Source organism: Pseudophryne corroboree, chromosome 1 (genome assembly GCF_028390025.1).
Source record: "Pseudophryne corroboree isolate aPseCor3 chromosome 1, aPseCor3.hap2, whole genome shotgun sequence".
Lineage (NCBI taxonomy): Eukaryota > Metazoa > Chordata > Amphibia > Anura > Myobatrachidae > Pseudophryne > Pseudophryne corroboree.
Genome location: NC_086444.1, coordinates 495560539 through 495585560, shown reverse-complemented (window position 1 = coordinate 495585560; position 25022 = coordinate 495560539). Strand labels below are relative to the sequence as shown.

The 25022-nt window shown below is 45.4% G+C and overlaps 1 protein-coding gene across 1 annotated transcript in view; it reads left to right on the top strand.

The window, feature by feature from the left end:
- VPS13A (vacuolar protein sorting 13 homolog A) overlaps positions 1-25022 on the top strand; it is a 747194-nt gene that overhangs the window by 313365 nt on the left and 408807 nt on the right. The window contains exons 18-20 of the mRNA XM_063913834.1: positions 14916-15117; positions 15284-15398; positions 20339-20475. Coding sequence (XP_063769904.1) covers positions 14916-15117; positions 15284-15398; positions 20339-20475 — 454 coding nt within the window. The remainder of the gene's footprint in view (positions 1-14915; positions 15118-15283; positions 15399-20338; positions 20476-25022) is intronic.

The following is a 25022-nucleotide window of genomic DNA, read 5'->3' as shown; positions in this document are numbered from 1 at the left end:
AGCAGGGTCCACAGAGGCGGAGTTTTGAGCCACATACAGGGGAAACAAAAAGATATCCCCCAAACAGAGACTGGCATGCCTCTGGTAGTTCCCAGCTAACTCCCCCACAAGTAGTTGCTGCCAATGGGATTCAGGGAGGTCAGCATACCCAATAGGGGTGTGGCCATACCTGTAATCTGCAGCCAGTTAAGTTGATTGCCAGTCTTGGAAGCGAACCAGAGATTGCAATCAATGTAGCTGGTAAAACTTTAAACTTTCTTGTAGACACAGGGGCGGCCAAGTCAGTGATAAATTCGACAGTGGGCATGAGAACCACTGGTAGGACAATTCCAGCCATGGGAGTAACAGGAGTAGTCCAGCACTACCCTGTTAGCAAACCAGCCGAGATTACAATAGGGCCTTTGCATACCAAGCATTCCTTTTTGCTGGCTGCATCTGCACCAACTAATCTCCTGGGAAGAGACTTACTATGTAAAATGGGTTGCGTCATTTATTGTACTCCTGAAGGTGTATTCTTGGACATCCCTGAGAATCACGCTCAGGAAGTACGAGACATGTTAGACTCCCCATCAAAATTAATGTCACATTCCATTATGACAAATAGGAATCCATCCCAAGTAGAAGAGATGATATCTCAGATACCAGAGTCACTTTGGACAAAAGATGGACAGGACACTGGATTAATGGCAAACGTAGCTCCAGTAGTTGTGCAAGTAAAAGATGGTAGGATAGCTCCAAAAATCCCACAGTATCCTCTGAAGCCAGAGGTGGAGTTAGGAGTTTTTCCCGTAATAGAGCGCTTGCTACAACAGGGCATTCTAGTAAGAACGTCCAGCACAGCAAATAGTCCCATCTTCCCTGTTAAAAAGAGTGGGGGGAGGGGTTACAGGCTAGTGCAGGATCTAAGGGGGATTAACAAAATAGTTGAGAGTCAGTTCCCCGTAGTGCCTAATCCAGCTGTCATCCTAATGCAAATTCCTCCCACTGCCAAATTTTTCACTGTTATTGACCTCTGCTCCGCTTTCTTTTCGGTACCTCTGCACCCTGACAGCCAATATTTGTTTGCATTCACATACAGAGGAGTCCAATACACGTGGACTCGGTTACCCCAAGGTTTCATAGATAGTCCAAGTATATTTTCTCAGGCTTTGCATGATTGTTTACAGTCTTTCCAACCGGAAAGTGGATCAGTGTTGATACAGTACGTGGATGATCTACTACTGTGTTCTGATTCATTGGAGGCATCCCTGAAGGATACGAAACAGCTCCTGTTTCATCTTTCAGACACAGGTCACAAGGTCTCCAAAGACAAGTTGCAATTATGCCAAGCTAAGGTAAAATACTTGGGACACTGTCTAACACAAGGACTGAGACACCTGACCGCTGATAGAATCCAAGCCATTAGAGACATGACACTGCCACAAACCCAGCAACAGATCAGGACGTTTTTAGGAATGTGTGGGTATTGCCGTAATTGGATCCCAGGGTTTTCCATATTGGCGCTACCTTTGCAGGAAATGGTCTCCTCAAACAAACCTGATCGGATTTCGCATACAGACGAATCCGAAACAGCATTTGAGAGACTCAAACAGTGCCTAACGCAGGCACCAGCACTAGGTATGCCAGACTATGGGAAACCCTTTGAACTATACGGAACAGAAAGTGCTGGGTGCGCAGCAGGTGTACTAACACAAAAACACGGTGATGCCAGCAGGCCAATTGCATACTACAGCGCTCAGCTAGACACGGTAGCGCGATCCCTCCCCACATGCTTGCGTAGCGTTGCGGCGATAGCATTGCTAGTGACAAAAAGCGAAGATGTCGTGCTAGGCCACAACCTCACAATCCATACACCGCATGCGGTATCTGCCTTATTGAATTCTGCCCAAACCAGACACGTCTCATCAGCAAGGTTTACAAGATGGGAATTGGCATTAATGGCCCCCGTAAACATCACCATAAGGAGATGCAGTGCATTAAACCCTGCAACATTTCTCCCAGGTGTGCCTGGTCAGACACAAAGGGTGGGAGGTGAGAGTGATGGGGAAGGAGGATTTAATGCAAAGGAAGATGCACATGATTGTATGGAATATTTGACCCAAAATTTTACCGCAAGGCCTGACATCAGTGACAATCCACTAGAAGATGCAGAACTCACGTTCTACACGGACGGTAGTTGTCACAGACAGTCAGACTCGGGAGACTTGTGTACTGGATACGCAGTCGTAGATGACCAAGACACCATAGAAGCGGAACCGCTAGGCCCACCTCACTCAGCCCAGGTTGCTGAACTGGTCGCCCTAACCAGAGCATGTGAATTGGCTAGGGGTAAGTCAGCCAATATCTACACCGATTCCAGATACGCGTTCGGGGTAGTCCATGATTTCGGAGCCCTATGGCGGCTCAGAAATTTCATGACGGCAGCTGGTACACCGATAGCGCATGCAGCTCACATAAAAAGGCTTCTAACAGCGATACAGGAACCCGACAGAGTGGCTGTTATCAAATGTAAAGCACATACATATAGCCAAGACCCAGTATCCCTTGGTAACAGCCGAGCAGACGAAGCCGCAAAGCTTGCAGCTGCTACCCCCACACGGACAGACACCACACAGTTGATGGTATTTAATACCATCAACACACAGAAGTTGTGTGAGATGCAGAATTTGTGTTCCACACAGGAAAGAGCAGTCTGGAGGGCAAAGGGATATGGCCAGGAGTCCTCAGGGCTCTGGACGGATGGACATGGTAAACCAGTGGCCCCCAGGGCATACCTTCCATGTCTGGCTGAAACAGCTCACGGGCTGACTCATCTAGGCAAGGAGGGGATGTGCAAATTGGTAAGAGCATACTGGTGCGCCCCAGGATTCTCCTCTCATGCGAGTAAAAGAGCAATGTCATGCCTTACCTGTCTGAGAAAGAATATTGGAAAAGCAATACCTACAGAACCATCCCATATCCCACCTGCCGGCGGCCCTTTCCAGGTAATACAAATTGACTTCATTCAATTACCCCCATGTCGAAATTTGAAATATGTACTTGTCTGTATAGATGTTTTCTCGAATTGGGTCGAGGCTTTTCCAGCAGCTACAAATACCGCTATGTTTACAGCTAAGAAAATTGTGCAGGAATTTGTATGTAGATATGGTATCCCTAGAATCATTGAAAGTGATAGGGGTACCCATTTTACAGGTGATGTCTTTCAAGGAATGTGTAAATTGATGGGTATTGATAGCAAGCTGCACACTCCGTACCGTCCACAGGCGAGTGCGAAGGTCGAAAGAGTGAACAGCACTATTAAAAATAAATTGAGTAAAGTAATGGCAGAGACAGGATTGACGTGGCCAGAAGCTTTACCCATTGTTTTGTATAGCATCAGAACCACTCCCAGGTCCCCTCTTAATCTGTCTCCTTTTGAAATCTTGTTTGGTCGACAACCGCATGTCATGATTAACCCTCAGGATGATTTGAAATGTAACAATGAAGTAACTGTAAAGTACTTGATTAACATGAGTAAACAGTTGAGGAATCAAAATGATAATCTGAAGTTGGTGATTCCTGATTTACCAGATAGTAATTGTCATGACATTGAACCTGGGGATTATGTAATGATACGAAATTTTCTACGCTCAGGTTGTCTTATTGATAGATGGGAAGGACCATACCAGGTCTTATTGACTAGCACCACAGCATTGAAGGTTGCTGAGAGAGAGACTTGGGTCCATTCATCCCACTGCAAAAAGGTTGCTGATCCAGAGAAGTCCCGCGATAAGGAACAGACGGTAGAGGTTGTATCACTGGAGTGTCTGTTCCAGGAGGATTGAGGCGGCACCTGAGCCTTGAAGACCGAAAGCAGTTGTCGACTCCCTTCTCCCTTTTATTGTTTTTCTCCACTTCCCAGCCCCTCTCCCTTAAAATTTCTTTTTCCCCCTCCTCATTCTTCTCTATTTCCTCCTCAAAGATGGACTTGCCCCAAGAGACTGTGATCCGGATTTTGATGTTAACCATGATGTTGACCAGAGCAGTCTGTTCCGGCGAGAGTACCATAGAGGTCGAAAGAGGTTCTGGAATGGGTTCCGATTATGATGATGGAGGCGTAGTTTTCCAAGATCAACCAAACCAACAAGCAAAGGCGAGTATCAGAAAACGATCCGATAGAAGAAATTGTGATGGATTGTTAGCTGAAGAAAATTGTATCTGTAGGCTCTGTGATAATCTGGTTGAAGATGGATGCATAAAGAAATGCCAATCTAGTTTTAATATCCATATAGACCGGCATCCATTGAGTGACTATCACTCCTTAGTGGGTAACGTGTTAAACCAAACAGATTGTTGGGTATGCTCTCAAGTACCTCAGGGTCACAGTAAATCAGGGCTAGTACCATTTCCTTTAACGTTAGGGGAGGTACTTGAGCTAAGTGGTGGGAGACCGGTGGACCGGAGGTTTAACATCTCCAGCCCTCCTAGTTTGAAGCTCCACCAATACCATGTGGATAGGTCCCTCATATGTTTTAACATCTCCAATCCCAGAAAACCGGGAAATTGGGAAGTGTCATGGAGCAACCTTACCATGACCTTTTCACACAGAGCAGATAGAATGCCTACAGATACAGAGCTCGTACGCCACATAGCCAGTAGAGGAAAATCTTTCCGGTATCGATATACCTTAGGAAATAGGATTACTAGAGTTGGAGAGGTATCACCAGGATACTGTGCACATATCGTACAAACCGATACGTGCATTAAGCAGTTGGAAGAATTAGGGTCAGGAGATTTCACCTGGAAGGTTTGTAACATGGTCATGTCCTTCTCCGTCCCATATGTTCTCCCCGATGATGCATATTTCATATGCGGGAGAAAGGCGTACAAGTGGCTTGCCCCAAACTCTGAAGGATTGTGTTATATTGGAAAAGTATTGCCCGAAGTGATGACTGTTACACATGACAAAATGAAGGACATACACCGTGGTGCCCAAGCTCCTTATACTCACACTCATTACGAGCACCGAGTTAAAAGACAACTGTCAGAAAGGTTAGAGCATCCGGCCTCTGATCTTATCCATGAATCCACCGGGATTCAGGTTCTGGTAGCGTTAGATTTCACTCGCACCGCTCGAGGTGTGATGAATTATAGATACATTTCCGCACTCGCCAATTTGTTAGATAATATCACTGAAATGTATGATGACACGTTTAGATACACTGGAAGAGAACTTCAAGCTTACAAAACAGAACTAGTTCAGCATAGGATGGTTCTTAATTATCTTACAGCAGTAACAGGCGGATATTGTGTTACATTGGCAACACAGTACGGCATAAAGTGTTGCACGTATATCACGAATAGCACCGAGGATCCGGTAGAGGTCATAGACCAAAAGATGGATGATATTCTGCAATTAAAGTGGGAATTTCGTCAAAAACACAATCTCACCCTTGCTGCTGTAGGTAATGAGCTGACTGGTTGGGTGTCATGGTTGAACCCGCGAAATTGGTTCTCCGGTTTAGGAGACTGGGCTCAAGGAGTCATAATGGATGTTGGAAAGTTTCTACTATGTATCTTGGGTGTCGTTATATCGATTGGATTGATATTTAGATGCGGGCAGGCTTTAATGAGGTGCAAACAAAGTACAAAAGTGATGAGCTTGAGGAGTGAGGAAACTGTAATTAACCTGGATTTGATTTATGACCCAATGATAGAAACCAGAATGTGATGAAAATGCGATTATACGGTCCGTTTCTTTCACCTGTTTTTCTGCTTTTCTCCCAGATACAAAGACCCCCTTGGACGAGGAAGCTGACGAGACGAGATGTATACAGACAACGGATTGACCAAAGAAGAAGATTTGACAACTTTAAATATGGACACTTGATGAACTTTGCCATGGATCCCCAGTTTCCCTAGTATCTTTAAACTCACGCTAGCCCAACATTTTTGTAAATCTGATGGCTCAGACAAAGCTATTTGCTCATGCCTAAGGAGCAATACAGCGCAAAGAAGACGACTCTCAACAGATACCGAAAACAACTTCGACGACAGATGTACATTTCCCTGACATAGAATATCATTGCATTTTTCGTAAGTGTTCTTTATCTTCATCTCTGCAACCCCCAGGTAACGACACACATAGACGATAGGGAATACAGGCACAGATAGCAGCAACCACATACCTCCCCCATTCATGTATCATCAACTAAAATGTGCATCCCCATTTTGTTACAACCACAGCCGAAATGAGCTCGGTAGAGTTTGACAGCCCATCCACAGACCTGTACCACAGGATAAGAAGGAATTCAAATGTATACTTCGCAATACCTCGAAGCTTGATTTACAACACGTACGGCACGATGATACATGACCCCCCAAACATGGATTCATACACACATGCTTCTGCTATCTCACTAGGTCATACCCTCTTCACACCTTCTCCTCTCTCCTCCCCTACCCAACCATGGAAATCAATTAACCCCTGACTTACATTTTTCTCCTTAAATGTTTTGTGGCAGTTATTATTGACTGCCAAAGGGTGGACTGTCAAAGTCAGAAAAATGTCTCAATGCACGTTGCCATATTTGCACCGCACACTGGTCCGCGCTGCGCGTGCGTGCGCTCTCCCGTGGATGCGCATACCCGCAATAACGTGCACTCGCAGGCGCGGTATGCGTATTTACGGTAGAGTTTATGTAGTCGTAGCGTGCGACTCATTCGTTACAAATGTTCACAATTAATGTAGTTTATAGATCATGGTCCCTTTGATAGATTCTGAAAGTTTGGTTAAAATACAATGTCCCAGAGCTGAGGAATCCCTCTTTATATCGTACGAAGGGTCTAACAGGAATCATACAGCAGTGTTTGGTACCCATCGGAAGAGTATTTAATTAGCAATATTCCGGTGTTGGTTTGGAGCGTATTAATCGCTCGTGCGAATAGTTATGGACATAAGAAGTTTATGTCCATTTCTATTAATTACACATACTCAGGTATGCGGCGGGAAACCCAGTTTCCCACCCACCTGAGCTGTTGGAAATCGTCACAGCCCACCTGTATGAATCACCCTATGACCTTTTGTTATGATACAGGGCCGAATTCCTTCGGCCAATGGACAATGGGATTGTAGGACCAGGAGATTGCATTGTGTGTGGGGCATAAATAGGCAGGCCGACCACATCCAGCTCTCACTCTCTCATCAACGGTTATCTGCTGATAGCCGGGAGCTGGATATCGAGGCGCAGGCGATCATACCCTTTGTGCGTAAGTTTCTCTCCGTAATCATTGTCTTTCTGTGAGCCAATTTCTCTCATCTCATCTCTCTCTCTCTCTCTCTCTCTCTCTCTCTCTCTCTCTCTCTCTCTCTCTCTCTTCTGTTCTCTCATATCTCCCCTAGACTAGGCTAGTATTGTATTGTATTAGATAGTATTGTATTGTATTTCTTTTAGGTCAGAGTAGTATTGTCCTTTTGTATTTATTGTTTAGTTCTGTGGTTAGGAAGTCTCTGTTATATTGTAGTGTATCATTTGTACTGTTATCCCCTTTTACAAGTATATTAGATATAATACAGTTAATAGGCCTTGGAACCTAAACCAGTATCTGTGTATTTTCTATAGTGATAAGTGTTCACTTGAGCGTCTGTGACGCTCAAGCAGCTTTGTAGTTAGTCAGGTTACACAAGGTTGCATTTACACCCTGTACTCACATTAAGGTATTCAGTGTATTTCATTGGTATAAGGTTTTAACATAAAGGTATAGCGTTGTGAGCGTCTGCGCCGCTGGTGACCTCCTCGTGGTCTCGAGCGTATGCTACGCCATAGCGAATCATTCCCCTAGACATAACCAATAACGTGTCCTGTGATCACTGGGCCGTGAGCGAACGTGACGCTTGAGCGTCTCGCCTACGGCTGAGCGATCGCTACGCAGATAGCGTACCATTACGGTACTTCTTGAGCAAACAGCGTACAGTGTTCTTAGCTTCATAAAGGGTTGTTTATACGACAAGGAATTTAGCATTGTCAAGGGCCGCAGATTCGGCATTCAGGATTGGGTCCTGGTGACCACGGATGCCAGCCTGAGAGGCTGGGGAGCAGTCACACAGGGAAAAAATTTCCAGGGCTTGTGGTCAAGCATGGAAACGTCACTTCACATAAATATCCTGGAACTAAGGGCCATTTACAATGCCCTAAGTCAGGCAAGGCCTCTGCTTCAGGGTCAGCCGGTGTTGATCCAGTCGGACAACATCACGGCAGTCGCCCACGTAAACAGACAGGGCGGCACAAGAAGCAGGAGGGCAATGACGGAAGTTGCAAGGATTCTTCGCTGGGCGGAAAATCATGTGATAGCACTGTCAGCAGTGTTCATTCCGGGAGTGGACAACTGGGAAGCAGACTTCCTCAGCAGACACGATCTTCACCCGGGGGAGTGGGGACTTCACCCAGAAGTCTTCCACATGATTGTGAACCGTTGGGAAAAACCAAAGGTGGACATGATGGCGTCCCGCCTCAACAAAAAACTGGACAGATATTGCGCCAGGTCAAGGGACCCTCAGGCAATAGCTGTGGACGCTCTGGTAACACCGTGGGTGTACCAGTCAGTATATGTGTTCCCTCCTCTGCCTCTCATACCCAAGGTACTGAGAATCATAAGAAGGAGAGGTGTAAAGACTATACTCGTGGCTCCGGATTGGCCAAGAAGGACTTGGTACCCGGAAATTCAAGAGATGCTCACGGAAGACCCGTGGCCTCTACCTCTAAGAAAGGACCTGCTCCAGCAGGGACCATGTCTGTTCCAAGACTTACCGCGGCTGCGTTTGACGGCATGGCGGTTGAACGCCGGATCCTGAAGGCAAAAGGCATTCCGGATGAAGTTATCCCTACCCTGATCAAAGCCAGGAAGGATGTAACTGTGCAACATTATCACCGTATTTGGCGTAAATATGTTGCGTGGTGTGAGGCCAGGAAGGCCCCTACAGAGGAATTTCAACTGGGTCGATTCCTGCATTTCCTGCAAACAGGACTGTCTATGGGCCTCAAATTAGGGTCCATTAAGGTTCAAATTTCGGCCCTGACGATATTCTTCCAAAAAGAACTAGCTTCAGTTCCTGAAGTTCAGACGTTTGTCAAGGGGGTACTGCATATACAGCCTCCTTTTGTGCCTCCAGTGGCACCTTGGGATATCAATGTAGTTTTGGGATTCCTAAAATCACATTGGTTTGAACCACTCACCACTGTGGATTTAAAATATCTCACATGGAAAGTGGTAATGCTGTTAGCCCTGGCTTCAGCCAGGCGTGTATCAGAATTGGCGGCTTTATCCTATAAAAGCCCTTACCTAATTTTTCATACGGACAGGGCAGAATTGAGGACTCGTCCTCAATTTCTCCCTAAGGTGGTTTCAGCATTTCACTTAAACCAGCCTATTGTGGTGCCTGCGGCTACTAGGGACTTGAAGGATTCCAAGTTGCTGGACGTAGTCAGGGCCCTGAAAATATATGTTTCCAGGACGGCTGGAGTCAGAAAATCTGACTCGCTGTTTATCCTGTATGCACCCAACAAGCTGGGTGCCCCTGCTTCTAAGCAGACGATTGCTCGTTGGATTTGTAGTACAATTCAGCTTGCACATTCTGTGGCAGGCCTGCCACAGCCAAAATCTGTAAAAGCCCATTCCACACGGAAAGTGGGCTCATCTTGGGCGGCTGCCCGAGGGGTCTCGGCTTTACAACTTTGCCGAGCAGCTACTTGGTCAGGGGCAAATACGTTTGCAAAATTCTACAAATTTGATACCCTGGCTGAGGAGGACCTGGAGTTCTCTCATTCGGTGCTGCAGAGTCATCCGCACTCTCCCGCCCGTTTGGGAGCTTTGGTATAATCCCCATGGTCCTTTCGGAGTCCCCAGCATCCACTAGGACGTTAGAGAAAATAAGAATTTACTTACCGATAATTCTATTTCTCATAGTCCGTAGTGGATGCTGGGCGCCCATCCCAAGTGCGGATTGTCTGCAATACTTGTACATAGTTATTGCTACAAAAATCGGGTTATTATTGTTGTGAGCCATCTTTTCAGAGGCTCCTCTGTTATCATGCTGTTAACTGGGTTCAAATCACAAGTTGTACGGTGTGATTGGTGTGGCTGGTATGAGTCTTACCCGGGATTCAAAATCCTTCCTTATTGTGTACGCTCGTCCGGGCACAGTATCCTAACTGAGGCTTGGAGGAGGGTCATAGGGGGAGGAGCCAGTGCACACCAGGTAGTCCTAAAGCTTTTACTTTTGTGCCCAGTCTCCTGCGGAGCCGCTATTCCCCATGGTCCTTTCGGAGTCCCCAGCATCCACTACGGACTATGAGAAATAGAATTATCGGTAAGTAAATTCTTATTATTATATATATATATATATATATATATATATATATATATATATATATATATGTATGTGTGTGGTACAGATAAATTTATAATACAGCTGAAGTAACATTCCTCATTTTCATGTGCTGAACGCTCTGTGGAGAAAGTCTGGGTCGGCCCTGACATGATGGTTTCAAATCCTCAGGAGGATTCCGATTGTTTATTCTTTTCCCGCCGCGGATAGAATAAAGTGGGAGTCACCCCCTGTTCTACACGGGGAGCTGTCACAAAGCCAGTGGATCATATATAGGAAGCTACGGTATATTTTAGTTATGTGTCAACGCATACGTCAGTTAGACCTGCCATTGCATGCGCATGGGGAAGTAGTAGTAGTATTAAAAAATGGTCGGTTACCTGGTCATCCGTTATAGATACCCTGGGGAGAGATGAGATACTCCGTACATTGGGTCATATCAAGGACGCTACAGCATACTTTCGTGTGACTGCAGGGGATATGGGACTCTTGGGTTCGCGAACCAATTCCATGGTAGTCTCAGCTAGGAGGGCGTGGTGGATTCACCATCGGAATGCTGAGGCTGACTCCGAGAAGAAATGGAGTCTCTTCCCTAGGAAGGTGAAGCCTGATTTGGTGACGGCCTAGTTATTTTGATCTTGGCAGATACCGCTGGTAAGTCTACCGTCTTGCCCTATGTTCCCTCACAACGGATGATGACGCATCATTGTCGTATGCAGTCATTGAGGACCAATTGATACAGATTCCCTTTTCTTTGCAGGTAGAGGAAGGAGAAAAGGGAAGAGGTCCGTAACCTCTTCAAGATCACAGGTACAGACATCATCCTCTGTTCTGCCACATCCACCGCATGACGCTGGGACTCTCTTGCGGGAGCCCACACCTGTGCGGCCACGTCTAAAACTCTTCAGTCAGTCCTGGAACGGAACTGGACCCGGGGGTTTTTACGAATAGTGTCCCAAGGGCACATGCTGGAGTTTCCAGACGTTTCCCCTCACCAATTTTTCAAACAAACGATTATCCTCCGGACGGTGAGGTAGTATTCGACGCTACACAAGAGTTGTGTCAGGATCAGGTTATTGGTGTGGTTTCCCCTATCACTACATGGAGAACGCTTTTATTCAAGCCTCTTGTGGTCCCGAAGCCAGACGGCTCGGTCAGACCAATCCTAAATCTGAAATCACTCAATTTCTACTTAAAGAAATTCAAATCCAAGATGGAATCTCTCAGGGCAGTGATCTCCAATCTAAAAAAAATAAATAAAGGATACAGGAGGTCAACTTACATTTTCCTCCACATTAGATTTACCTGAGGTTTGTTGTTCAGGATGGTCATTACCAATTTCACCAGGGTGATGGCGGTAATGATGGTTCTCCTTCTCTAGTACGGAGTCACAAATATCCCGTGCTGGGATGGTCTCCTGATAACGGCGAGATCAAGAAACCAGTGGGTACAAAATGTTGCACTCTCCCTGACAGTTCTTCAACAACAGGGTTGGCTCCTGAACTGGCCAGATTCACTGTTGGTCCTATCGACGCGGTTGTCAGTTTTGGGAATAATACTAGACACAGACCTACAGAGGGTTTTTCTACCAGTGGAAAAGGCTCTGGAGAGCCAGAGTCTGGTAAAACAAATTCCGAGACCAGCAAGAGTGTCAATTCATCAATACATTCGGTTGCTGGAAAAGATGGTTGCGGCCTACGAGGCCACTCTGGCAGGTTTCATGCCAGGATGTTCCAGTGGGACCTGTTGGACAAGGAGTCCGGTTCCCACCTACACATACACCGGAGGATAATCCTGTCTTCCAAATCCAGAATCTCACTCCTGTGGTGGCTGCGCAGTTCTCACCTCCTAGAGGGGCGCAGGTTCGAGATCCAGGACTGGATCCTAGCGACCACTGATGCAAGCCTCCGAGGGGGGGGCAGTCACACAGGGGGGAAAAAACTTCCAAGGAAGATGGTCAAGTTAGAAAACTTGTCACCACATAAACGGTCTGGAGTTAAGGGCCGTTTACAACGGTTTTCTACAAACGAAAAGCTGAACGGCAATGGCAGAAACCACAAGGATTTTCTGCTGGGCGAAAAAAACATACAAGCGCTCTGTCGGTGATGTCGTTCCAAGAGTGGACAACTGGGAAGCAGACTTCCTCAGCAGACACGATCTCCATCCAGGAGAGGGGAAACCTCCTCCAAGTAATCTTCGGAGAAGTGGCATGTCGGTGGGATTTCCTCAAGTAGGAATGATGGCATCTCGTCTCAACAAGAAGCTTCAGAATTCCACGTCAAAGGACCCTCAAACAGGAACAGTGAATGCACTGGTGACACCGTGGGTGTTTTCAGTCGGTATATGTATTCCATACGTTTTCTCTCGGTCCTAAAGTTCTGGGATCATAAAAAAAAGGAAATTCGAGCGAGCCTCATGGTCTCAGACTGGCCAAGAAGAGCTTGGTATCCAGATATCAGGAATTACTCATAGGAGATCCCTATTTTTTTCCTTTGCGCGAGGACCTGTTGCGGCAGGGGCCGTGCGTGTATTCTGACTTATCGCGGCTACATTTGAAGACATGGCGGTTGACCGCCAAATCCTAGTCTATAAGGGTATTTCCATGGTATTTGTTCTCCACGCTTATTTGGGCTGAAATAAGGGGTAACGTCTAAACATTACTACCGTAGTTGGAGAAAATAAATTTCTTGGTGTGAATCCACGAAGACTCCTATGGCAGACTTGTCAGCTAGGACGTTTTCTCCATTTCCTACAAGCTGGTGTGGATGCGGGCCTAACCTTGGGCTCAATTATAATCGGCCTTATCTAGTTTCTTTCAGAATAAATTGGACTCCCTTCCAGAAGTTCAGACTGTCGTGAAGGGCGTGTTGCACATCCATCCTCCATTTGTGCCCCAGTGGCACCATGGGATCTTAACGTGGTGTTGCAGTACCTTCACTCATATTGATTTGAACCTTTACAGAAGGTGGAGTTGACATTCATCACTTGGGAAGTGGTCGTCTGGTTGGCCTTGGCATACGCAAGGCGAGTGTCTGAGTTAGCGGCCTGGTCTCACAGGAGACCTTATTTGATCTTCCATGAAGATAGAGCAGAGTTGGAAACTCGTCAACAATTTCTACCGAAGGTGGTTTCTTCTTTCCACATGTACAAACCTATTGTGGTGCCTGTGACTACCGACGCCTTCGCTGAGTCGAAGTCTCTGCATGTGGTCAGAGTCTTTGAAAATTTATGTCGCCAGGACGGCTCCGTTTAGGAACACAGGCTCTGTTGTCCTGTTTGCTCCCAACAAGTTTGGGTGTCCTGCTTCCAATCAGACCGTTGCGCGCTTGATCTGTGGTACGATTCAGCATGCTCATCTCACGGCAGCATTGTCGTTACCGAAATAGGTGAAGGCCCATTCTACTAGAAATCATTCTACTAGAAATCATCCGGGGCGTTTGACCGGGGAGTCTCGGCATTGCAACTTTGCCGAGCAGCTATTTAGCAAACAATTTGGCTAAAGTTTTACAGGTTTATTACCTTGGCTGAGGTTGACCTCACATTTGGTCATTCGGTACTGCAGAGTCGTCCGCACTCTTCCGCCCATTCTAGAGCTTTGGTATAACCCCATGGTTCTTGATGTGACCCCAGCATCCTCTAGGACGTATGAGAAAATAGGATTTTAATACCTACCAGTAAATCCTTTTCTCTTAGTCCGTAGAGGATGCTGGGCGCCCATCCCAGTACGTACTGTATCTGCAGTAATTCTTTGTGGTTACACACATGTTGTGTTACGTTTCTTGTCAGCCTGGTGCTGCAATTGTTCATGCCGTTGGCTTGTATTCTGTTGAATGCCACGTACGGCGGCATGCTTGAGGTGTGAGCTGGTAAAAGGCTCACCATGGTTTAACAATAAATCCTTTCCTCGAAATGTCTGTCTCCCTGGGCACAGTTCCTTAAACTGGAGTCTGGAGGAGGGGCATAGAGGGAGGAGCCAGTTCACACCCATTCAAAGTCTTAAAGTGCCCATGTCTCCTGCGGATCCCGTCTATACCCCATGGTTTTTGATGTGACCCCAGCATCCTCTACGGACTAAGAGAAAAGGATTTACCGGTAGGTATTAAAATCCTATTTTTCTGTGAGTTGGGTATGCGGTCTTCCTCTACGTCTATGGCTTTTTACATCACCCATCAGAATCTTTTAAATTATGAACATACTACGCTATGTTTTGTTCTCTCTTCTTATTCCGATGGATATGAGAAAATGGAATTGTGAAACTCTTCCTGCTGGAGCTGGACTTTTCTTACTTCAAAATTAAGGACTGTAAATGTGTACCCATCTTACGTTATTTGTGTGTTTGGACTAAGGACTGAGCACCGATCTATTGTTTTTGTTGAAATTGTACTTTGTTTGTTAAGGATCTGGTGGTCCTTCCTACAGATGGCTGCATAAGCCCTTTTTGTGTTTGTACCTTGGGACTTTTCACGTTTTATGTAAGACTGAGTGTACAGCTGTACATTAGCTTGGCTGCATACATTTCATTTTTGTGACTAAATATATATTTCCCTTACAGATTTGAAGCCCATATTGGTACATTTGAGGTAACAGGCATACAACAGAGCAAGTCTATTCCTTGCTTATTGTCTTCCCGAAATGTCGTAATGGACAATAACATTTCATTGCTGAGCCTCATGTTTGAAACAAATCCTCTGGATGAGAGTGCTGACCAAAGACTTATTGTGGATTCTCAACCTCTTGAAATAATATATGATGCTGTAAGTGCCATCAAAATTTGTATTATCACTGTTGTTGTTGTTGTTGTTGTTGTTGTTATTATTGCATAACCAGCAGTTCCATTTATCATTTTTTTAAATCACTGCATTTCTTTAGAATGCAGTTGTGTAAACATAATACTTGTGGTTGTGTTTTTTCGAACACTAGACAACCATCAACAGCTTAGTGGATTTTTTCCGTCCTCCCCAAAATGTTCATCTTGAACAGATCACCTCTGCCACTTTGACCAAATTGGAAGAGTTTAGGGACAAAACATCAACAGGTAAGCTATATTTTATTGTAAATGCCCTTTTTCACGCTTTGTCCTTTCTTTTAGTGTTATATTTATCTAATAACCCCAATATTATATAAGTTTATAAATATAACCCATACCCATTCATAGGGCAGGATTCAATTAGTCTCATAAGCTTACCATGTGAAGAAAAGGGTTGTACTGTAGCCTCAGACTTTTATGGCTGGAGCTATTCAATTACAACCCTTTTTCTTTGTGCAATAAATTTGCGGCTACGCACGTTAACTTATTTGTTCCGGGATAAATACCTTGAGCTATGGGGTTAACACATTTGCACCAGCCTTGATAAAGACAGAAAGCCCAACTCAGTACGGATTTCTGTTCGAGCCGCAGGAGAAGGTGGATAGGAATCTGCGTAACTGCAGGCTTATCATGGGCTGCCCCGTTCACTGCAGCTGATCCTACATTGAGGGTAATTATTCGGACCATAAAGTTAGTGTTAAGTTAGGTTTGCGCAAATCCATCATGAGCCAAAGGGGATAAGCACTTTTTATAGTCCCTATAGGTGCACCTCAATATTTTGCATTTGGTGCTTACCCCTGTATTTGCAGCGTTTCATGTCTACAGGAAGTAGGATGTTTATTGTGAAAACTAACACTTTATGACCACCCCATTATTATTTTTTCCCCTTTTTTTCTTAAAATACTCTTTATTTGAGCTATGTTTATGTATTTAATAAATTAGAGTTAATTGATATAATGTAGCTACTAAACTTATTAGATGTGTTCGCATCAGACATTTGAATGGTGGATATATTTTGCCTTAAATGTGCCTTCAGCAGGAGTAGGTATTGAAGTCCTGACACTCACTATCCCAACTGTCAGTATGCCAACAGCGGCATCTTGATGGTCAAAATCCCGATGGATCCTGGTAAGAATTTTAGCCTTAACATACCCCTCCCACATTCTAACCCTAACCACTCCCTCCCGCAGCCTAACCTTAACTCCACTCTTCCAGTAGGGGAACAGTGGTAATGGTTTACAGTTCACACATACTGTGTAAAGAAGAAGAAAAAAAGAAATGCGCCTCCCCCCCTTACTCATCCTTACTAGACTCCCACTCTCATGTGCTTTACATTTATATTTTTATGTTACATAATTGAGGAACAGCCACAGCTGGGCCCCTTATTCCACACACACTTTTTTTTTTTTTAGCAAATTCCTCACCTTCACTTCTTTCCACCGGCTTTAATTCAGATCCACGGCTGCCTAAAATGAGACAGGGCTAAATTCTATTGAATACAGCTGCAGTATCATTCTTGTTCCTTCCATCCAGTCTCTTTAACCAGCACATATTAACTTACTTAGCTTGCGTGTAAATCAACCTGGACCATGGGGGTAATTCAGACCTGATCGCTAGGGTGCGTTTTTTGCATCCCTGCGATCAGGTAGTCGCCACCTGCAGGGGGAGGGAAAATCGCTGTGCAGGTGTTCGATCGCATGTGCAGGAGAGCTGCACAAACAGAAGTTTGTGCAGTCTCTGCACAGCCCAGGACTTACTCTGCTGCTGCGATGATCGGGGCCGGAGCTGACGTCACAATTCCTCCCACAAAACGCCGGGTCTCTCCTGCATTTTTCCGGACACTCCCTGAAAACGGTCAGTTGCCACCCACAAACACCCTCTTCCTGTCAATATTCGTGCGATCGGAGTTTTCTCATCCCGTCGCTTCCCGTCGCTGCGGACTGGCGCGCCTGCGCATTGCAGTGCAAACGCATGCACAGTTCAGACCTGATCGCAGGCTGTGCGGAACAGCACAGCAGCGATCAGGTCTGAATTAGCCCGTGTTCTAACTTGGAGCCTGATTCAGAGAAGTACACTAATGCAGATGCAAGCAGTATTTTCCAGTGAAGCTGCTGCCCAGAAATGAAAAGAGACGCTCCCCGGAGCTAGCGCAACTTATTTGCAATTGCATACACATACGCAGCCTGTATTCAAGAACAAGAAACTTCGGCCTGAACAGTAGACCTATGGCTTCGCAGAATGTAACTGACAGTAGTCACGCAGGCGCCATGTTTTTTTACATTAATGCACGCAGCTGACATCAGGTACAAGCCCCATACATTTTACAACCACTCCCCACTAACACCATGTTAACACCCCCATACGGTCACTTCCTGTCAATCAGTTTGCGAAGGAATCCTCATAGCATGCGGGTTTGCAGCGATACCTTGACACATGCACAGTGCGACCGCAGCACTTGCGCAGTCTACTGATAATCGCTCCATTGCCTTGCTATTAGCCTTCTGTACTATTAGCAGCTTCTTTCTTTTGTATGCATGTTATATTTTTATATTAATTATGCATATTATGTAGTTTAGGTTATCATGCATTTAACTCACAAGCGCTAAATTACAGGAACCATGTTAATACAGTCTTTACTGTATAGCAAAGTGAATGGGAGCTGCAAGGTATGTTCTCTTGAGCATGTAGTCCAGGCATTCCCAACCTCAGTCCTCGAGGCAGACTAACAGTCCAGGTTTTAGTGATATCCATGCTTGAGCACAGGTGACTTACTTAGTACCTCAGTTATTTTGGTTTAACCATCTGTGCTAAAGCATGCATATAACAAATACCTGCACTGTTAGTGTAGCTTGAGGACTGAGGTTGGGAATGCCTGGTGTAGACCTAGGCCCAATTTCTGCAACCGCAATGCACATGCAGAAAAAGGATTATTTATTTTAATTTCCTAAGTAATATATACTATACAGAACCTGTTTATACCATTTATATATACAGTTGTGCTCATAAGTTTACATACCCTAGCATAATTTGTGATTTTCTGGCCATTTGTCAGAGAATATGAATGATAACTCACAAACTTTTCTTTCACTCATGGTTATTGGTTGGGTGAAGCCTCTTTTTAAATCATAATGACAACAGAAACTACCCAAATTACCTTGATCAAAATTTTACATACCCTGTAGATTTTGGCCTGATAACATGCACACAAGTTGACACAAATGGGTTTGAATGGCTACTAAAGGTAACCATCCTCACCTGTGATCTGTTTGCTTGTAATCAGTGTGTGTGTATAAAAGGTCAGTGAGTTTCTGGACTCCTGAAAGACCCTTGCATCTTTCATCCAGTGCTGCACTGACGTGTCTGGATTCTGAGTCATGTGGAAAGCAAAAGAATTGTCAAAGGATCTGCGGGAAAAGGTAATTGAACTGTATAAAACAGGAAAGAGATATAAAAAGATATCCAAGCAATTGAGAATGCCAATCAGCAGTGTTCAAACTCTAATTAAGAAGTGGAAAATGAGGGATTCTGTGGAAACCAAATCACGATCAGGTAGACCAACAAAAATTTCAGCCACAACTGCCAGGAAAATTGTTCGTGATGCAAAGAAAAATCCACAAATAACTTCAGCTGAAATACAGGACTCTCTGAAAAAAAGTGGTGTGGTTGTTTCAAGATACACAATAAGGAGGCATTTGAAGAAAAATGGTCTGCATGGTCGAGTTGCCAAAAGAAATCCATTACTACGCAAATGCCACAAAGCATCCCGCTTACAATACTCCAAACAGCACAGAGACAAGCCTCAAAACTTCTGGAACCACAAACGTTACATTTGGAGAGGAGTCAACAAGGCCTATGATGAAAGGTACACCATTCCTACTGTGAAACACGGAGGTGGATCGCTGATGTTTTGGGGATGTGTGAGCAACAAAGGCACTGGAAACTTGGTCATAATTGATGGCAAGATGAATGCAGCATGTTATCAGAAAATAGTGGAGGAAAATTTGCACTCATCAGCCTGGAAGCTGCGCATGGGACGTACTTGGACGTTCCAACATGACAATGATCCAAAACAAAAGGCCAAGTCGACCTGTCATTGACAACAGTAGAATAAAGTGAAGGTTCTGGAGTGGCCATCTCAGTCTCCTGACCTCAATATCATTGAGCCACTCTGGGGAGATCTCAAACGTGCAGTTCAGGCAAGACAGCCCAAGAATTTACTGGAACTGGAGGCTTTTTGCCAAGAAGAATGGGCAGCTTTACCATCTGAGAAAATATAGAGCCTCATCCACAAATACCACAAAAGACTTCAAGCTGTCATTGATGTTAAAGGGGGCAATACACGGTATTAAGAACTGGGGTATGCAAACTTTTGATCAGGGTCATTTGGGTAGTTTATTTTGTCATTATGATTTAAAAAGAGTAAACACAGTTGTTTGACAATAAATGGCTTCACACAACCACTAACCATGAGTGAAAGAAAAGTTTGTGAGTTATTATTCATATTCTCTGACAAATGGCCAGAAAATCACAAATTGTGCTAGGGTATGTAAACTTAGGAGCACAACTGTATGTTATCAACTGAAATCCAATAATCCTAGATCAGTACACTGTAAACACAAACTTTACATCTCTGTATTTCGAACCCCTTGTAGGTGCTGTCACGTTCAACTTACTGTAGTACCTTCCAAACTTTTCTAAAATAGAAAAAATAAGTTAGCTCCTGTTCACGTTTGAGTGATTTATACATACATTATGGGCCTGCTCTGGTTTGGGAATACACTAAGAAAACTGCGAGTAACTGTGCACACTAGTAAAACCATGCTGCACTGCAGGTGGGACAGATGTAATACTGTATGTGCATAGATTTGGTTGGGGTGTGTACAAAACGATGGTGTGGACCCGTTGGATTCACACACATGCCTTTTAGCTGGATGCTGCAGAACAGGACCGGCTAGGGCCACGACAGGATCAAGTAGAACACACAGCTGCACTGTGTGAACAAATACATTCAAATGTATGTGTTCTACTTGAAATCCGGTCGTCCTGTCACCCTGCTCCCGCAGCATGCTGCGGTTGGATCCGGCGGCTATGATATATTATTATGAACAAAATCCATTATTGTTGCATATTCATATGTATTGATATAATTGTCTTATTTTAAATCTTAGGACTACTCTATGTTATAGAGACACAGAAGGTTCTCGATTTAAAAATTGATCTCATGGCTTCATACATCCTTGTTCCCCAAAATGGTTTTTATGAGACAACTTCGAATTTGCTTATTTTGGATTTAGGTAGTTTGAAGGTTAGTGTTTACTACTTGATATATTACAACTGCAGTATCAATGTAATTAGAATTATTATTAAAAATAATAATGGTGTTCTTTTGACTGCCAATTTTATCTGTCGGGTAAGTTTTCTCCATACCTCACAAGGGCCAGTATTTACTAAAAATCCGAGTTTGGCCGATTTGTGTTTTTTTTTTTAAGTCCCAATCCGGGAATTTACTAAGCACCAATCTCGGCAGTGTCTGGTCTATTCGTAATGGTTTGAATGACAGCCTTCCGAATTACGAATGAATAGACCATCGGTCAAACGCGGCTGTTATTTCATAGAATGCGGCCATTCCCTATTCATTCGTATTTGGGTGTTAGTTTCTGAGTGCTCAAGTGCGGGTCTGTTTTTTTTCGAATCGTTAAAAAAAGCAGCAAAAAAACAGACCTGCTTTTTCCAGTCGAGTTTGGATAACCATGCACGGATCAGTGAGATCTGTGCATGGTTATCTATGGGAAAGGGTCTGTTTAGTGTTAAATCAGTATAATTTTTTTCACAGGTACCCCGAGGATTCTACATGGAGAAGAGGGCCGAGCCTCGTGGGAACATAGGTAAGTATGTGTTTATGTTGGTGTGCATGTATGTAATAAAGTTGTACCGTCACGGTGTGTGTGTCCTGTTTTTATTGGGGTATTTTTTTAGTAGTAGTACTACAGGTACCAGCGGGCCCGGTTTTCCACCGCATGCTGGTACTTGTGGTTCTCCAAGTACCAGCTTGCTGGGACTTGTAGTACTGCTACTAAAAACAATATTCACACTTTCACACTTGGCTATCAGCCCCCCATCCGCCGCCCTTGGATGGGGGGGGGGACAGCCTCGGGCTTCACCCCTGGCCCTTGGGTGGCTGGAGGGGGGGGACCCCTTGATTGAAGGGGTCCACACTCCTCCAGGGTACCCCGACCAGGGCTGACTAGTTGGGGTTTTAATGGCACGGCCGCAGGGACCGATATCAAAGTGTCACCCGGCTGTGGCATTATCTCCCCAGCTAGTGGAGCCCGGTGCTGGTTTCAGAAATACGGGAGACCCCTATGCTTTTTGTCCCCCGTATTTTTGGAACCAGGACCAGGCGCAGAGCCCGATGCTGGTTGATTAAATATGGGGGAACCCCTGTCATTTTTTTCCCCATATTTTTTAAACCAGGACCGGCTCAAAGAGCCCGAGGCTGGTTTTGCTTAGGAGGGGGGACCTCACGCATTTTTTTTCACATTTTTAAAGACTTTAATGAATTTTTTAAGGTACACAATGAAGCCCTGCACGGATCTCACAGATCCGGACGGATTTCTTTGTGTTTTTTCAGGCAGTGTCTTACTCATCACTCCCGTAAAACACTGCCTGATATTACGAATCACATCGACATCGGAAAAAACGATTGAGCAAAACTCGGCAGCTCAGTGAATGACCGTATCAGGATTCAAAAAGTTGCAGTAAAATGCACCCGATACCATTCGAGTTCAAACACCCTTCAAAACGGACAAAACACGAACATTAGTAAATAAACCCCAAGGAGTGTTGCCTGGAAGAGAGGATAATGTAATATGTTATGGATGTTGAGGCAGCAGGTTCCCATTTTACTGGTACTGTTCTGTGTGAAAAGGGATCACGTGCAATTTTTTTTCTTCATGCATAGGGTCTGGTTTAGAGCATGATGTAAGTCCATACTTGTAACTCGAATATATGAATTTCTGCAGCGGGCTACATTGGTTTCCACAGGGAAACACCGGGGTGTAGAGATGGATCACGATCCAGGCACCAACAGGCTAAAGCTTTAACTTTCCCAGGATGCATTGGGGCCTCCTCTATAACCCCTCCTCCAGGCACTGTGAGCTCAGTTTAGAGTTGGTGCCTGCAGAAGCAGGTCACTTAACAGGGGGGCTGCACTGGGCAGCCCTGAAAAAGCTTTTAGAAGACTTAAGGGCCGCAGCACTTACATGTCAAGGTGACATTCTGTTCTGTGGCTCCGTCACCTCCCCAGTGGCGTCGCATACTCCCACTGGCACTGTTCCCAGGTACTTGTGGCGGAGACGCTCCGGCTCTAGGCACACGGTCACAGGCACTCTCCTGGTTCGCGTGGCTGCTACTGAAGGGAGGAGGTAAGAGGGTCCCCCAGGAAGGACCCACCATTAAATCGCGTTCCGGTCACAGTCTAAGGAGATGGACTGCGACGCTAGCGTAGACACTGTAACAGAGCAGGGACCCCACTATATCCACCAGGGCATAGGAGTACAGGTCGTATATATAAATATCCTCTTTATTAAGACTCCATAGTACGAGGTGGTAAGGACCAGCATAGGGGAGAAGGCGCTTGACCTGTAGCCCCTCCCCATCTCTGGGCACCATCTACTGCTGGTGTTCCCGCTCTGGAGCTACCACACACTCTCCCTCACTCCCTTACTGAGACGCTGACTGTATCATACTCATACGCGCTGTGGTTACATTCACTAAAATGTCTAACACAAAGGGCGGGAAATCCACGGACGCTCCTGTATCATGCTGCGCATGCACCAGGGATTTGCATGAGGGGAAGCTTTGTATGTCGGTCTGTGTACTATGTGCCATACATCTCCCAGTCAGTCCACAGCTCCTGTAACCAATCAGGAGCCACCTTGGGCGGCGTTCGCAACTATGCTCAGTACATGCCTTACGCCCCCTATGGGACCTTCTGTGCCATTGCAGACACATATTGTCTCTGTGGTAAATCCGCCTTGGGCGGGTTATTTGTCTACCCAGTTGCAGCAATCGAATCAATCTTTGATTAGACCTAAACCTACCCCAAGTCACTCTCGCGTCAAGGGGTCATCTAAGTGGGCCACTTCCTCCTCACAATCCACTAATCTCTCGGAAGATTCTTCTGATGAGGATGGGGAGTATACTGATCCGTCAGACACTGATACAGCTGCTTATGACGAGGAATCTACTATTCAGGTTGATGTCCCTGATTTAGTGTTTGCTATTAAGCAGATCCTACAGATCACTGATGATGATGATTCCACTACAGTTTCTAAGAAACCTGATAAGTTTAAACATCAGAAGGTAACTAAAACATTATTACCGCATTCTGACCATTTAGTAGACATACGTCAAGAACCCTGGTCTTCGCCAGGAAGGAGATTCTCCCTATCTAAAAAGATGGTAGCTCGTTATTCTCTCCCTTCTGAGTGGGAAAATTCACCGCCGGTGGATTCCCATGTCACCCATCTCATGGTGTCATCTACTCTGCCTGTCACCACTTGTCACCTCACTGAAGGAACCAATAGATAAGCGTGTGGAGGGGTGCCTGAAGTCTATTTACTCCCTTACAGGTGCTGTACATAGACCCACTATAGCAACCTTCTGCGCTGCAAAAGGAATTGAAGTATGCGTTCAGGCATTAGAGGAAGAGCTGCCTCAAGATATATCTGACACTGCCAGACAATATCTGTCTCATATTACCACCACCGCCTATTACTTTCAGGAGGCGTCCCCTGAGGCAGGTGTGTTGGTGGCCAAGGCATCAACTACGTCCATCGTGGCTCACCGTATTCTGTGGTTGGGGTCATGGAAGGTGGACCTGGGCTACAAAAAGACCTTAGAGGTACTCCCTTTTAAGGGAGACATCATATTTGGGGAAGATCTCAATAAGATTGTGACTGAATTAGCGGCTGCTAAGACTGCATTTATCCTGAATACTAATCCTTCTGTACAGAAGGCAAAAGGTACCACTTTTCGCTCCTTTCGGCCTCAAGGGAAAGCAAAGGGTCAGACATTCCCAAGACAATCTCGTTTTCCCACAACCATCAAACCCAAGGCAAAACAATCCTGGGCTGCCCTTCAGCCTGCTTCTAAACAAGACAAGCCTGCTGCATAACAGGGCGGGCCTTCCCCTGGGGGACCCCGGGGTGGGAGGCCATTTTCTGCGATTCACCCAGGTCTGGTTGAAGACCACTTCAGACGCATGGGTGCGAGAAGTTGTCTCTCATGGGTAAGCAGTCTCTTTCAAGAGACATCCCCCTCGCCAGTTCTGCACAACGGTTATCCCTTCGGATCCGTTGAAGGCGCAAGCTCTACAACTGGTTGTGCGTTCCCTCCTGGATACAGGAGTGGTAGTGCCGGTACCTCTGCCCCAGAGAGGCAGAGGATTCTACTCGACCCTGTTTCTAGTTCCGGCCTATTCTCAACCTCAAATCTCTGAACAAGTTTGTAGGAGTGTCCAAGTTCGATATGGAAACACTGCGCTCAATTGTACTGGCCATGGAACCCGGAGACTATAGGGTATCCCTGGATATACAAGATGCTTACCTGCATATTCCTATTACCATTTCGCATCAGCAATATCTGCGGTTTGCTATTGGCGATCTCCACTATAAATTCCAGGCTCTGCCGTTTGGACTGGCAATGGCCCCTCGGATCTTCACCAAGGTTATGGCCGTGATGACGGCTCATCTCCGTCGCCAGGGAATCAGAATCCTGACGTATCTGGACAACTTGCTTATTCTGGCAAACTTCCAAGATGTCCTACTCAGTCATCTACAACTGACGGTA